Source organism: Falco cherrug, chromosome 4 (genome assembly GCF_023634085.1).
Source record: "Falco cherrug isolate bFalChe1 chromosome 4, bFalChe1.pri, whole genome shotgun sequence".
Lineage (NCBI taxonomy): Eukaryota > Metazoa > Chordata > Aves > Falconiformes > Falconidae > Falco > Falco cherrug.
Genome location: NC_073700.1, coordinates 112,012,216 through 112,028,603, shown reverse-complemented (window position 1 = coordinate 112,028,603; position 16,388 = coordinate 112,012,216). Strand labels below are relative to the sequence as shown.

Below are 16,388 nucleotides of genomic sequence, written 5' to 3'. Positions count from 1 at the left end.
GTTCAGAAATCTGTACTTTTTTGGAGGAATTAGTGTAAAGTAATTTGTGGTCAAGTTTATCTAAGGTTAACTTCAGTGTGCAAGGCTAACATTGTTACATTTGTTTATGTTCCCACAAGCTCAAGAAAAATAACTGCTCTTGTTAGTTCATCTTAAAATCTGGGTGAATTTATCTTTCAATACCTAAATATGTAATATATATTAAAAATATATATGTTATGTATATAGAAAAATGCAGTTATTTTGTGCAGAAAGTTTCGACTGACGGGTTGCATTTGGTTTTCGTGGTGTCTTTTTTAACAGGTAAAGGAAAGTTCAGTTCTTGCTGTGGGTAGGACTGGTTTTGAAAAAATCTGTCACACCCTTTAGTGAATAATATCAAAGAATATAATTCCACTTGCAGTAGATTTCAGATATTTTGAAATATTTTTAAAACAAGATGTAAATTCTTAGAAGTAAAAAAAAATACAGTCGTAGGAATTCTTGTTGCTTTGAGCTCCCTACGCAGTAATACTTGGAGCGGTGAATACTTTAAGGCAGAAGTGGCTCTAAAGCAAGTCTGATGACCTTTTTCAATTTGGTGTGCTGTCAGGATTCTTCTGAGAAGTAAAGAGATGGAACTCCTTGAATTGGATTTCCTTCTTCAATTCAGAGTTGAACACACTTACAAGAGTCCTGTTGACTTCTTAACTGCTCGGTCATGGAGTGCCATTAGGCTAGACTGGGAAAATTGCTTTTCAGTTCTAAATCTTTTTTGATGTTATTTCTGGAGGCATGCTACAACTAGACAATTTCAGATAAAATCATACATTCAACCCTAAGTTTTAGTAGAATTAATGATGCTTTCAAAGAGGAGCTGTCTTTACCTTTTTGAGTGTATTTTTCCTTAGACATCATGCACTGTGCTTTGTGAGGCAATTCTGTTTTACCATAATTTGTCCAGTCCCTTAGAAATACAGTTTTCATTTTCGTACCACTCCTTACTAGAATAAATGTCCCATACAAGGTTTCCAGTTTGTTGTATCTTGATGTTTAACAGTGAGCAGACAGTAAGTAAACTTTTATCAGCATTTTTATATGTGTGTGTCTATATATATGTAATTTAATATTCTAAAGTAAGTCCTAAGTCCCTTGTAATTGTTTAAGCTATGGGGTTTTTTTACGTACCCCAAAAGTATCGGTATTTGTCTTCCCATTTCTGTCTTCACACGAAGGTACCTCATCTGTGTGTCTTTGGTGTGCTTCCAGGCCATGGCAGTTGTGGATGCATTCAGGGGGTTAGACAAATATATTGAAAGATCTACCAAGAGGTGGAAGAAATGGGTGGACTGAGAATGTCCAGAAAAGGAAAAGCTTCCCCAGGAATGGATAAACAAAAGAAACTCTTCAGAGAATGGTCATACTGGGGGCACTCCGTCTGGACAGAACAACGTACGCTGTCAGGTATGAAACCTGAGGGGTTTTTTTGAGAGTGCTGTGACAAAATCCATCCTTGTTTTTCGTCTTTCGGGGCAAGTGGGGGGGGGGGGGGGGGGGGGGGGCGTAGCTTGTATGTGTCAGCGTGGAGAAAACTTGGGTTTTTCCCAAGCAAATAACATAAAAGTGAGTGATCAACCAGAATTTGAAATCAGTGACTGTGTCCTTCCCCGCCTGTTCTGCTGGCGAAGAGTTTCTGGAGAGGTAGTGTGGCGAGACGTGAGTCGCAGCATGTTTGGTGAGCTGTGCTTGCGATTCCTTTTAGATTACGTATAGGTACCCTGAGGGGAGCGCTCATTAATAAATGGAAATGTAGTAGGCTATGCTGTTAATAGCTAACAGTTTATTTCTCAATGTTAGTTCTCATTATAGTATTGGGGCTGGTAGCTAGCCCCACAAGATGACAATTTTTCAGATCTCCCTTCTTTAAAATTCTGTGATACCAAGAAAGATTCAGTTGTGGATACTTAGCGATCTTCTCCCAGCTGTTTTCCGGTTGTACTGTTTTAATCTTCTGATCCCAAGTGATCTTCTGATCCCACAGTCACAGCTTTTACCCATTTACATGCCTCCTGAGAATGCAGGTTTTGTGTCCTGGATTTTTATTTTGCCCAGCTGCCCTGACTTGACATGACAGCATTGCCTGTGTTATAATGACTTCTTGCATTCAGTTACTGAAGAGGTCCTTTTCATTCAGAACTTTCTGTTTTGTTGCGTGGCTCCTATCCCACAGAGAAATGAGAAATGAGAATGATAGTCTTCTCTCATTTCACCACCTGCCTCCCCTTCTTGCCTTCAGTTCACTTCCCTGACAAGTTCTTTGATGAAGCAACTGTTAGCCCATCACTCAGCTGCTCAAGTCCAAGAACAGTGCACACTTGAAGCCTTTATCAGGAAACGTTTTGGGTGTTTAGTGCATAGTTTTTTATATGTATAGGAACTTCGTGAAGAAAAAGCTTGGCTCAAGATATGTGGAAAGAACAAGGATGGATTTTGTCGCAGCACTCTCAAAACTATCAAGCTGCAACAAGGTCTTTTACCATCACATACTGACATACTGTTCATGCCAGTCGCTCTGCTGCCTTCTCCTAGTCTCTCCTCATCCAGGATGCACACTCTTTCTGCTTCTTCCTCATCTCTTCCTCTGCTGCTCCCTCTTCCTTGGCTGCCCAACCCCTTACCAGAACCAGCCACAGCTGCACCTTGTCTACATTTGCCAACCCACCGCCCCTGAAGCCAGCCCACAGCTGTATATTATCAATGCTAATTAACCCAGCTTCATTCCTCTACAATTCCCTCCCCCCCCCCCCCATTTTTTTTTCTTTTCTTTTTTCTTTTCCTTTTTAACATTTCATCCCTTAGGTATTTAACAATCATCATAACCTTTTAACAAATAAACTTTTCATACAGTCCTCTATAATTCCTCTACAGATTTAGCAAAAGTCTATGAGTAGAGCAGTCCAGCCACTCCTTTGTCTTTTGTTCTATCTGCAGGAGCAGACCCACTTGAAGATACTGAGACACTGTGTAAGCCTCCTACTTGCCTCTGGTGTAAGGATCGCTCAACCGTCTTCCCATTAAAGAAAGAAAAATTGAGCTCAAAAGTGAAATAGAGCATGCAGGGCTAGAAACATAGATAAATCAATATATGGTTATATGCTCATGTGTAGGTGTCTGTACATACATACGCGTATGGGTACGTTTTAACGAAAAGGAACAAAGCCTTCTGGAATCATCTGTCAGTACGATGGAGTACGCATTACTATGGGAAAGTTGGGCACAGTTTATTTTCAGCAGAAGATTCAAGTTCTGAAGTTTCTTCACCCCCACCGTATTCATGGTAAATGGGGTGGATGAAAAGTGTAAGGCCATAAGCACTACAGTATGAAGAAAATTTTAGACCGAGCATTCCTCTGCTTGGCATAATGCAGGTTTCCTTTGTACTGTTTTCTACCTTTTGACTAGATGAGGGCCAGAGGGCAATTTTCTCCATGCTCATGTAATCTTGTGCCCCCTGTGACTAAATAATGGTCATTATACAAACTATATTCAATTGTATAGGGCTCTGTGGCTTTATACTTAGGATTACTATTCCCCACAGACAATGGTGAGAATACCAGGTTAATACAGCTGTGACCTCACTGTGCTCAATTTAAACTCAGGCCTCACAAGGTGAGAGGCTTGTGCATTTACCCACTGAACCAATCAGTTAAAAAACTGATGTGATATCTACCACATGTTGCTCCCTTTTTCATAAGGGAATTGCTCTGTACCCCCTGTAAGAGTTTCTAAAGCTCAGTAACAATGCCGAGCATCTATCAAAACGTCAAAAGGTTCATTATCTTAAAACCAAGGGAACAGATTTCTGCAGGCTTTTTCTAATACCAGCAATAAGGCTACTGTTGAGAGCTTGCAATTTTGCTTGTTGAAATTGTAAGGATTTAGTGAAGTGCTTCAGAAGAAGTAATATACATTGCACGAGTGATAGTGAAATTAATGGGGGCATTATCATTCTGTTTCTTTTCTGCTCTGCTAATTTTCCTTTCCCCTCCCCCTCTGTCACTCACCCTTCCCCAATTACTTCTTTTACAGGCAAAAAGCTTGGGTTCGCTATAGACTCTGGAAGATTTCATACATAACATCTCTCTAGGATAAGGGCAGGGGATGGTCACAGAGGAGGCAATTGAAAAGGTGCCAGGCATGGCCATTGGGTTCTTCTCCAAGTGAGTGTCAAACGGCCCCTTTGGTGGGGAATTCCCAGTTGATGGAATGTTCCCAGAATGCAAGCAGAAGATGCAGTGGATTACGGAAAAAGTTTTAAAGAGGTAATAATCTTGTTCCTTTTTGCTTTCGCTTTTGATTGTAACAAGATAAACATCATATAAATAGAGTGTATGATATGTTTCACTGAACGTTGTCCTCACCCTCCCAGGAGGAACAGGAGAAATAAACCAGAAAGCCTCTGGTGGGTAGGTAGGACTGCCCTTGGGCGTATGCTTCCCCTGTGTAATTAAGAGCTCCTGTTTCATTCAGTGGGCCAGAATGGAGACTCTAATGAAAATGGGTCTGACTCCCCCTTAGGAAGCTGTGTAATTAGCCCTGGAGTGCTGCTTTGCTGAGATAGCAGCCGCAGCTTTGGCCAGCATTGCGTGGACTGAGAACCTCTCTGCAGTGGACAAAGCCGTGTGCAGTGCCCTGGCGAGCTGCAGTTCCCAGCGCAGTGACAGCAGACAGGAGCACTGCAATCGTTAGTGCTACTGAAAGGTGCTCCCCTCCCACCATTTGACGCTAAATAGCCAATGGATATTTGTAGGAACCCCTTTTCCCTGAAGCCAAACAAGAAATGCATGTTCCAGGCCTTGATATTCAGGAGGTTGTGGGGATGGGGGGATTCCCTCCTCCTCTGCTTTAACCCCAGCAGTGTTTGGCTGCCAGCCGGGTTGCCTGCAACAAATGAGGAGATGGGTTAGGTTCAGTGCTGTCTGCCGGCTGAAATAAAATCACTGTGAGATTGGGGGGGGGCGGGACTTTGGCGTGCTTGGCACTGTGCGAACCTGTACAAACTGACTCCTTCATCAACAGTGAAACTGGAAGAATTCTCGACCTGGGTTTCGCACAAGTAAGCTAGTCACGCTAGTCTGAAAATAACCCTGCTTTTCTGCTAGGGAGTATAGAAATGTTGTTACGAAGGAAAGAGCAGAGTTGGTTTTTCAGGGGAATTTCAGAGTTCTCAGCTGCCCTGGGGACAGGTAAATGGGAAATCAGCAGTGTTGTGTATCTGAAGCCACAGGGATAAATGGGGAACATCGGGGGGGCTTTGAGTGTTACAGACCTCCTGCATCTTCCAGCCCATCGTGCCTGGCTTCTGAGGGAGGAGAGAGGTGACAGTTTTGCTGTGAAGATTTTTGATAGTGAAGGACTGGGGAAAGTCCAAAAGGAGACTACATAAAGATGTTAGACCAAATCCCAAATGGTGCTAATCTAGCTAGAGCTAGTGGGATTTGGATGTACTCAGTGCTTCTCAAGCTTCAGTCTTCTGGGTTTTGGCCCCAAGACCCTATAAGTTTATGTTTAAAAAAATATCCTGGAGCAAAAAGTTGAAGTATTTTAGTATGCATTTTGTTGGAGAGTAGGGTGTGTATAATTAAGATATTTAAAAAGTTCTGAGTGACCTAGAAAATACTTTAAAAATTGCTGTAGCTTCAAACCTAGCAAACACAGTTGGCACAGTGGTTGGTAAACTGGCAGAAGAAAGACTGGCTTGAAATTTTTTGGTAAAAGGTTTAACTCTTCTGTTACACTTAATTGATTTCTCAGACTCAGGCATCTGATGTATCGAATGGTTATTATATTAAGGCTTGAATCATTTCCACTTTGCAGTGGATGGATGTGGCCTATAGAAAAACGCAGGTGCTGCCAGGCTGCTATCTTGTGATGTGATATAGAAGTTTTCCTCTCTTGCCATTCCCCTGTTCCTTTTTCCACGCATCAAGGGACAATTTGGGAACATTCCCTCAGCAGGTCTCATCATAAAGTGATGCAGGAGCCAGTGTGATGGACACATCGTATTCCTTGGCTGGTGTATGGAACTGTAATTTCTCTTGCAGTGTACAGAGGTGGAGGCCAGTGCCATCGGCAGGTTCTGGCACAGCAGTGAAGAGCTGGAGAGAAGCTGAATGGCTGAGCTGCAATTTGAGTTGAAATGCTAGTGTTGTAACGAAAGAAAGTGGACTCTGGGCTGATGGAAGGGTGAACACAGCTGTAGCCCAGCCACATTTTAAACCTTTCTCTTGATATTCCCATATTTCACCAGTAGATGCTTTGCAGGCAGATACTTTTCCATTATACCTCGCTACTCTGATCTATCGATGACTTTCCACTCTCTTCATATATTAAGAACCTTAAAGACTATCAGGCTCTGAAGTGGTATGAAACATATTTTTTAAGTAGCAGGATAGCTGTAAACATTTTTCCTTGTCTAGCACTTCTTCAGTCTTGTTCCTGGTGTGCATTCAACATGTTTTGTTCTAGGTCCCAGTTCTACAGGAAATTTAAGTAGTCTACGTGTCTGCTGAGTTATGCTTACCTTTACATGTGGTATCACCTACGCCCCCAGATCACTTAAACCCGAGTTTATAATACTTCCTTTAGCTTCAGCATCAAGGCCTGAAACTTCAGAGGCTAGTGGTGAAACTTCTGCTATTTTAACACATATCAAGAAGTGGCAGTAGCTAAGAATCTTCGGGTTTCTTTGTATTATCAATTTATTTAATAATAAAAGGATGCTTTGAATTAATTAACAATATTCCATTATAAAGTAAAGTCATAGTAACTATGTCTTAAGGATAACACATTTATTATTTTTCTCACAATAACCATAGTGGCTGTTTTTCAACACAATATTCATCTAGTAGCCAAGTGGCTAGGAACCTTGGAAAAACTCCTTGAGCAATACAGTGAAAAAAGTCATCCTGATCTCCATGTCTGTGTTAGTGCTGAACCAGCTCCAACCCCAGAAGAGCACGTTATTCCTCAAGGAACAATAGGAAACTCGATTACAATTACCAGTGAGCCTCCTGTAGGGATGCTGGCTAATTTACATGCTGCGCTCTACAGTTCTGACCAGGTAAAAGTATGAGGTACTTTTCTTTGTTTTTCCCAGTCGTTTTAATTACTCCTTTCCCCATGGGGAGAAGCGATAACGTTGATGACCACTTTCTAGGAGACCAGAACTTTTGGATCTTTGTGCTTCCGAGCTAACCTGACAGCTGCAGGGTGCCAACCCTCTGTGCCTCGTGCTGCCTCCGTGTTGCCCGTCAGTGTTGAGCAGGAGGAAGGGCATTACAGTGATGCATATGTTTGTGTTCTCCAATATAGGCATGCATAGGTATGCTTACAAAGGTAGAGGTGCATTTATCACACCAGCTTTCAGTCTCGTCAAAAAAGCTGTCTATGCTGTGAAGTCAGAGCTCTTTCACTCGGTGGTACTAGCAGACTTTGCTCCGCTCTAAATTCGGTCTGACCGTGTCCCTTCTGCAGAGTGGATTGATGGACCTGGATGTTTGGGCCATGGCTCAGGACCCTGTGTGTGGGTTCCTGTAGTCAGGCATAAAGAAAGAAATTAATGAGCAAGGGTTACGCACCGTTTGTTGTTTTGTCTTTCACTCTTCTCCTGCATGAGTTTCTGTGGAGCTGCTGGGTGGGTGGGCAGAACTAGGAGAAAGAAGACGTGAGAATGTGGAGAACAGGGGTGTCACTGGACGTGCGTGGCTTCCTTCCCCCTGGGTCCCCCTGCACACGCTCCCTGCCTGTTACCCCAGGGAGCGTGTGCAGATCTTCAGGCTCAGCGCAAGTCAGCTTCCCTGCAGCAGTGGAAGCGCTGGAGGCAGCGAGCTTATTCGTGTCAGCAAAGCAGACCATGATAAAGGCAACCATAACTGTACACTTCAGCCTTCCGGCAACGCATCAACATGCATTTATTTGAGCACAGAGCACATAAAGGCAGAGCCTGGATGTGAAAAGGCTACGTTTCTGTTAAAGGGAACTCTGCTAACCGATGCCTAGAAAAAAGAGCTGTGCGCTAAAAGATCCACGTCAGAGCTACCTTGGCTACAAATTAATTGATTTTGATGGTATGAGATGATTCAGAAATACACTCGTGAGAAGGAAGAATGGCTGTGGGTTTGTAGCTAAACAGGCAGCAATTAATACAGCCATGTTTTTCTTTTTTTTATAACTTATTATAATAATATTTTTGAAAGAAAGCAGAAGAAGCTAGATAAAGGCAATTCATACACATTGTCATCCTACTTCGGGCAGTGTTCAGTTCAAGAAAAATATATATGTGTATGTATTTTAATTAGCTAATTTCTAAATTTGATACTTCAGAAAACTCTCTTTTCTCCCCCATTATTTTGAGCCATGGGTGTTTGTGGCTTACTACAAATTCCTGTGCAGACACTGCCTTTAATATATTTCTAGTTCAGGTATTTTAATTTTTGGGGGAAAAAAATATGTCATATTTTTCATATGACAAAAACATATGTCATAATCAAACTGTATCTAATCCAGGTGGAATGAATTTCATGTTTTGTGGTTTTCTTCAGGATAGAAGCTTGTGTTGTATTTTTTGTGGTTAAACTCAGGATTCTGACTTTTGGTCAGACATAAAATCCTTCACCTTTGCTCAGACTTCGTTATATGTTGTTCAGTTCAGGATGACCTATTTCCTTTTGATAGGCAAGGGTTTATCCCTCTGAAGTTCATTCCACACATTTATGTTTTTAGGGGTATCAAAAGTCATTTTTTGATGTCGATTACTTCTTAAACTAAAAGGTAGAAAAATATTAAGAAAGCTAAGAATGCATTCCTGCAGGTTTTATAGGCAAATGCCAAATAGTTTGTCTCAGTAATTTAAAAACCAGTTGAAGCCCTGTGCAGGATCTCATCTTGCCAAGATTCTCTACTAGGCAAAAAAAAAGGCAAAGGAGGCAAAAAGAAAATATCCTGAACTTCAATTTCAGACATGACTCTTTGGAAAACAATGTAAAATTTGAAGGAGTAGTTTTAATGAATGTTAACCTGGCAAATTTTCTGCATGGGATAAAGTCTGTGGATGATTTATGCTAAGAAACTATAGCAGTTACCTGAGTAGTATTTATAGAGTCTTAGTTCAAGTCTCTATTTTTATTGGTTTCAGTAGCAAAACGGCTCTCCTTTCCAAAGGGACATCTGGAAATAAAAAGATAACCATCAACACGTCTGCATCTGGGGATCACTCCAAAAAATACAGTCTAATAGTCACTGATCACTAGGAAACCCATTTCTCATTCTCTTTCAAACCCCAGGCCTGTGAGTGCTGCTGTGGGCAGCTGAGGCAGGCACGCCATCGGTAACGGTAACGCTGCCGCTGGCTGACTCGGTAAATACATTCCTGTCTTCTTCGGCAGGATACCCTTGAACTGTGCACCGGAGAAGGGGAATTTGAAAGCGTGCTTTTTCCTCTGTGCTGTTTTCACACTTGCCTTGCTGGGATTCTGAAGCTTGACCTTCAGGGCTGGAATAGAAGGGATCCTGTTCGGTGCTGCAGATCTTGCCCGCCGTCTGTATCGCTGCCCTCTGCCGCTATTTAGAGGACCCATACAAAGGTAAGAAGTAGTCGGGTAACCCCCCACCAAGGTCATTTCAACTCAATCAGCCGTTTATACTGAATAAGGGGGACAGGATTCTTCCTCTGAAGCTGCTGTGTAAGCAGCTGGCATTGCAGGATGCTGCCGCCAAGTATGTGTCGTGGTTTAGCCCGACGGGCAGTTAACCACCACACAGCCGTTCTGTCACTCCCCACACACATGGTGGGACTGGGGAGAGAATTGGTAAAAAATGTAAAATCCATGGGTTGAGATAAAGACAGTTTAATGGGAGAGAAAAGGAAGGGAAAATAATAATAATGATAAAAGAATTGGAATATACAAAACAAGTGATGCACAATGCAAAGAACTGGAATACACAAACCAAGTGATGCACAATGCAAAGGATTGGAATATACAAACCAAACGATGCACAATGCAATTGCTCAGCACCTGCTGACCGATGCCCAGCCAGTTCCCAAGCAGGGGCCCCCAGCCCGCTTTTCCCCCAGTTTGTGCACTGGGCATGTGTCAGCTGTCCCGGCTGTGTTTGCTCCCAGCTTCTTGTGCCCCCCAGCCTGCTCACCGGTGGGGTACTATGAGAAGCTGAAAAGTCCCTGACTTAGTCTAAAGACTGCTTAGCAACAATTAAAACATCAGTGTATAATCAACATTATTCTCATCCTAAATCCAAACCACAGTGCTATGCCAGCTAGTAGGAAGAAAATTAACTCTATCCCAGCCAACACCAGGACAGGTTGAAAATACTCCAGATCAGAGGGGGAGGGGGTGGGTGGGATTGTGGGTTATGTTCTGGCAGCGGATGCTTGAACTTTGTAATATAGGTCAAACCAGTTCCACATCGGTAGCTAAGGGGAAAAAAATGCCCTTCATTATGTTAACAAAAACAGTGGTTTACATGTGCATGTATGCCAAATTCATTAGGCAGGTAATGAAGCATTTGCACAAATGTAATTACATACAGCAATTCTGACAGTTCATAACACTACATTAATAATCACTACAATTAGTTCTGATGATGGAAGCAATTTACAGCACGTCACATGTATAAATAATGGTGCATTTCCTGCATGTGTCATTATTATGTATTAAGGATGCCACCTTGTTGTGACTTTCTCAGTAATGTTCCCCTTGAGTCAAAGTTAAGGGTAGATGAGTGATTTTATTTCTAAGCTACAGCATATTTCACACTTGTATAGTTTAAATACTCAGTTGAGGTCATTTGTGTAAGTTCTGTATATGAAATGCTTAAATAAAAGCAATAATTATTTATTACTGAATGATGTAGGATATTACTGAATAGGTCCTCCCATTTTAGTAATTTAAAGACATTTAAGAGGTATTTATAAAGAAAAAAGAGATAGAAATGTCACCCCTTGATGATATTTTTTCCATATCTCCCATCTTGTATTTAGTCTTAGAAATTAGTTTTCCTTTTTTTTCTTCTTACCCTTACTGACCTTTATTTAGCTAACAGGACATGAAATTGTATTTCCTTTCTGTGGTACTTGGTGTCAGTGAAATAATTGCTTAATTTTATAGTGATGATTTAATAATGTGCCCCATTTAGAAAACAAGTCTATAAAATCAGCTTATTCCAGCCCGTAGTGTTCTTTGCTAATAAATCTTGCTGCTTTAAGCTCTGTTCTTTTCAAACCACAATTCATAAGCTGGGTAATTAATTTTGCTAATTAATGAGAGGGAGAATTCTGATGACAGGGAGTACTAGAAAGGTCTTGTAAGAGTGAGAATTATTTCTTCTCTCCTCTTGGTAATATTGCTTATTGGCCCTTCTCATTGCATTGGTTAGTGATTCATGACCCTGTGGCTTTGTAAGCATGTTTAACATAGGTATTGGAGAGAGAAAAGAGGTAATAGTTTTTAAAAAACATGACTTTTTCTGTATATATACATGTATATGACTCTGTATGTGTGTATTTTTGTGTGTGTGTATATATATATATATATAAACATCTCCCAGTTGAGTATCTTTTGGGGACAGTTTTGTTTAAGACAATTAGGGATTGACCAGAAAGCATAAACTGGGAAACCTGAGCCAGCCCGTCAGCCCGTCAGCTGCTGAAAATTGCTCTGACTCCCTCATCACTTGTTCGTGGTGCTTCCCTGTGAGTATTTCATCTTCTTGCACCTCAGTCTGACTTAACCCATTTTCCTGTTGCCAGAGAAGCTCCACCACACCAACCTCTGATAGTTAAGGTCCCCTCAGGTGAAGTGCAGAATGCCTGATCCTGCCTCGTTGTCCCGCTCTTCCCACTCTGCCTTCTGATCCCCATACACGGGTTCTATCATTCAATGTGGGAGGGGGATATGGACCCCATTCTCACCATATCCATACATTGAGCAACGGCTCAGTGGGTTTTTGAGTACAACAGACCAGTTTCCTATAGAGTACAATGGCAATTATGCAAACCTGAGAGCCTGAAATATTTCTAATGCAAACCCCTCAGTTTTCTCACACTAGCAAAAGTGTCCCTTTTGGATCACCAGATTTGACTATCCCAGTGTAATCAATGTCCCAAGAGTGTGCAGCTGAATGAGCTTGTACCGAGTTAGAATATTGATATACTTTTTTAAAAGACAAAGGAAAAAGCCATTTCTTTAGATAAATATATATGGAATTAGGAAAACTTGAAACATGTTTCAGTTGCCAACAAAGAGAAAAGCAGGTTTATTCTAACTACAAGAACGCTTCATTCTAAATCCAAGTTGTTGGCGTTTTCACGGGGATTCTCTGCTGAGGCTTCTCATCACCAGCACGCAGCATTGCATATTATGTTCCAGTGGCCTTTTTTTTCCTTCTTTTACCATTCTCTTCAAACCTGTTTAAAAGAAAAATGGATTAGTGTTTCACATATTCAAATTCAAATAAACTTGTAGCAAGCAGGCTGGAATAGCTGCAGCTATTTTACTTGTTCTGTTCTGTCACATCATGCAATATTTAAAGCCTATAATTAAGTTTTCTTTGAATTGTTGGGAAGCAAATACTGCCCTCAAGGGTGTAAAGGTTCCTGTCTGGAAAGGCTTCATCACAGACTGGCATATTTTGCAAACCAAAGAGTATCTATCAAAAAGAAGCTTCAAACTCTGTGAAGCCAAATAAAACAGAGACAGTAGTTCCTTGAATAAAATGTTTTACCACTGTTAATCACACGCTATAACAGTGGCATTATGAATAGAGTTCTACAATAAACATAATGCTTATGTGATGTGGTAGTAATGGGATTAATATTAATTCATTTTTTTCTGAAGTTCTTGAATACATCCCAAATTCAAATAACGTAGAATTTCAGTTACTGAGTGTTTCCTAGTGAGGAGACATAAAAGACTGCAATCAGATACGAGTTTTTTATTTTTCCCTAAGAAAGGCACAGTAGGTTACCTTCCTGTCACTCAAGAGGATTATGATTTTAAAGATCTGTATGGGAAAATACATGCACTTGTTAATGAGTTATATTCTCTTATATCATGTGGTGTTTTGAAAATGTACTTTTCACTTAAAAGCTTTTTATAAGGGATAAGGTAGAAAACATGACATAAGGCCCAGATGACACACTTTACACCGTTATTGAATTTTAGTCGCAAACTTGGTATTTTTACTCAGGTATTTATAGATACCTCTCACCAGACTGAAACAAATCTGTTTCAGTGTAATTATTTGCTAAACAAGCAAACCCTGGCAATACGAATACATAACCATGAAGCTTTCTGGAAGGAAGTATTTGAATTTCTTTTGTTTCTTTTAACAGCTTTTATTCTGAGCAGCTTTGGTTTGTCCTTTAGAAAGCTGACCTGTTTTATTCAGTGATGCGTTCTGTTCCCCTGGGTGGGTTCCACGGGAAGACTTGTGTTACCTCTTTAGCGAGATCATGTATGTTGGCCACATCACCGATGCCTGGAATCGCAGGCTCTGCTGTATGTATCTGCAAGAACTCATCAGCCCACCTGCGGTAAGAACTTTCATATATGCCTAAAGCTCCGAACATGTATATAGTATGTTCAGCCCAAGAGAAGGTCATCTTTCAGAATGGGACCCTTGTGGAGGAGACCACAAACTTTCTCATCTATGCAGCCCTTGTCAGGCTGTGGGGGGAAAATGTTCTCCAACTTGTAATTAGTGCAATGATTCATCATGAGCAGATTTTGACTGTGAGGGTTTCTGACTTGGCCTATGACTTGGTTAGATACTTTTGGAAGCACCCTTACTTGGCAGCTCGAGTTAAGTGTTTTGTGACACTGCTTGTATAGCCAGCTTAATGACGTTAGAAGGTAGTACCTCTAGGTTTCCATTTTCCTAACAAAACTATTCTCTTTTAAGGTGCTTCCATTTGGAGGGGTCTGGGTGGACACAGGAGACTATATTTTATGGAACTGCTTTTTAATCAACGTGACTGATAGTTAACTCACCAATTACAGCAATCCAGAATGGTGCTATCCTCAAACCTTACATTTACTGTCCGTATGTTTTCTTCTCCAGAAAAATAACAGAATGGAAATGCTATACATTTCCTTCTGTTTTCCTGATGCCAAAATGTGGAAAACAGCTTGTAAAATTGTTTCTCCTTTCCCACCGCTCTCTCATATATCTGTTTTTGTAGCTTTATCAGATGATCACCAGTTGATATATACTGAATTATTCAAATTTCACGGCTGGGTTTTCGTCCTGGACAGGAGTGTATGTGGAGCATCCATGAGTCCAAGGTGCAAGATTGCCAAAGTTGCTTCTAATCAGAAACAAACGTTAGAACTTTTGAGGCTACAAAAAGAAAATCTTGCTTTAACTTTAGCTCTCGAAAGTCTTGCATGTAAACTACTAATCTGTTTCTATATACACACATTTATATAAAATGTGTATTGCATACATAGATTTATATGTGTGTGTGTCAGTAAATATATATATAATAAAGAAAAAAGCAACTGGCTGCTTCTCCTAAGCTGCTGAACTAGTCACTTTAGAGAACTGATTGTACACAATTTGCTAAAAACAGCCAAGAGATTTTTCAAGGGCCCTTTCCAAGACTTGTTATAGTTCATTGTCCAAACGTAAAAAGCTTATCTGGGAGAAAAAAGAAAAAAAAAAAAAAATCAACATGTTACGCGTGAGCAGGTCATTTGCGGAGCCGGGCTAACTTGGGCAAAGTGCACTTTTCACCCTTGGCTGAAGCCGGCCTTTCAGCTGCAAGCAAGGGGAGCCTGCTGGTGCCTCCCCGGTCCCCAGCGCGCGGGTGTCCATATGTCAAGGAGCCACACTCAGATGAAGGCAATTGGAAGTAACTGCTCAGAAGAAGATGCCCAGAGTAAGTTGCCATGGAGATGGAAAGGCTAAACACCACTGTGCTCCTGACCTTAGCGGAGGCTGATTTCTCCAAATGACAGCTGGGGTCAGGAGGGTATGGTGGGAAGCTCATCCCGCCGGCTTCGGCTCTACCTCTAGCCTGTGGATAAGTAAAGAATTACTACTTCCAGTTTAGGCAGTCCATTAACCTTCACAAGCCTGAACTTTCATTCAAATAATTGTAAAATAAGTATAGGTAGTGAAACCTGAGCAGAATCACTGCTATTTGTATGGCCTTCGGAAAGTTTAGGGACCCAACCCTGAGTGTGGATCCACTGGTGTTTTAAACAGTAAGATAGCTTTCCAGGCTTTTTGCTGTAACTGGAAAATGTTAGAGCTCTGAAGTACAAGCAAAACCAGAAAATTATTCATTGACTGGTAGCCAAATGAATGCAAACAGGATGGCAATGCCTTTCGTCAGCGCTGGTGCTTTGTGTTCACTGGGGACTTCACCTTCTCTTTTACTTATTCGCATTACCAATGAGTTCTTCTAGCTATAAATTAATTCCACAAGGTGCGTTAGGATAAACCACTATACATCACCTTTGCTGTACCTCATCTGGGATCTGTTGTAAGGACAGAAGGATGGTGAGTTCCTGCTCTGAGCCCCCATAACCTGCAGCCTCCCTCTGCGTATGTGACTCCCATGAATACAGTAAAACCCAGTTGAAGTGCCAACGGAGCGACTGGTGAGTACAGATTGTCTGACAGAATTGATCTTCCACTCGAGGTGGATAACAGGGCTTTTGTCAGAACCTCAGCGCTACTTCAAAGTGGTGTCTTAAGACGCAGCTTATTGTGGGTAAGGTCAGTGGTGCAGGTTCAGGCGCAGGTAAATCGCTGGTTGCAGAACCAAAATTACTTCAGAAATAAGTGCTTACTGGTGTTATTGTGAGCAGCAGCTTGTTGTTGACTGTTCTAAATGCCAGAGGCCGTTAAATTTTATTGTGATTTTGTGGAGTGGACCCTGCATTAGGAAGAAATAGCTCATGTGAGAAGTACCACTTAGAGCCAGAAATATTTTTCAGCAGAAACAACTTGCAAGTCTGCTTTAAATCCCAGGCAGCTCTGTGACAGTAAGTTCAGAGAAACTCTTTGAATCCAGTGAGGTCCTCGCAGTGCAGGAGCTGGGGGAGCCTGGAAAATAAATGTGATTGCTACAGCTTTTATTCTGTCCTGTCGTCGGTAGGAGGGCAGCCCACCAAGAGGACATCTCTCCAAACTCCTCTCTACCTACTTAATTCTTTACCGGCTCCAAAGTTCCGAGCCTTATCTTTAATATCCTGACAGGGGTGGGGCCTGCCTGTTCTACAGAAATGGTGCAGTTAATAGTGTTTGGTTCAATATTAAGCTGATTAAGACCTTAATTTTTTCTGCTGTGAAAATGATTGCCACTGTCTATCTTACTGAGG

The 16,388-nt window shown here is 41.4% G+C and overlaps 1 protein-coding gene across 1 annotated transcript in view; it reads left to right on the top strand.

Annotated features, from left to right (window-relative positions):
* Positions 1–16,388, top strand: part of DNAH11 (dynein axonemal heavy chain 11) — a 134,346-nt gene that overhangs the window by 113,128 nt on the left and 4,830 nt on the right. The window contains 11 exon segments of the mRNA XM_055707658.1: positions 593–714; positions 1,247–1,374; positions 1,376–1,443; positions 2,414–2,464; positions 2,906–3,003; positions 4,069–4,109; positions 4,111–4,165; positions 4,168–4,203; positions 6,858–7,102; positions 9,426–9,605; positions 13,442–13,591. Of these exon segments, the coding sequence (XP_055563633.1) occupies positions 593–714; positions 1,247–1,374; positions 1,376–1,443; positions 2,414–2,464; positions 2,906–3,003; positions 4,069–4,109; positions 4,111–4,165; positions 4,168–4,203; positions 6,858–7,102; positions 9,426–9,605; positions 13,442–13,591 (1,174 nt within the window).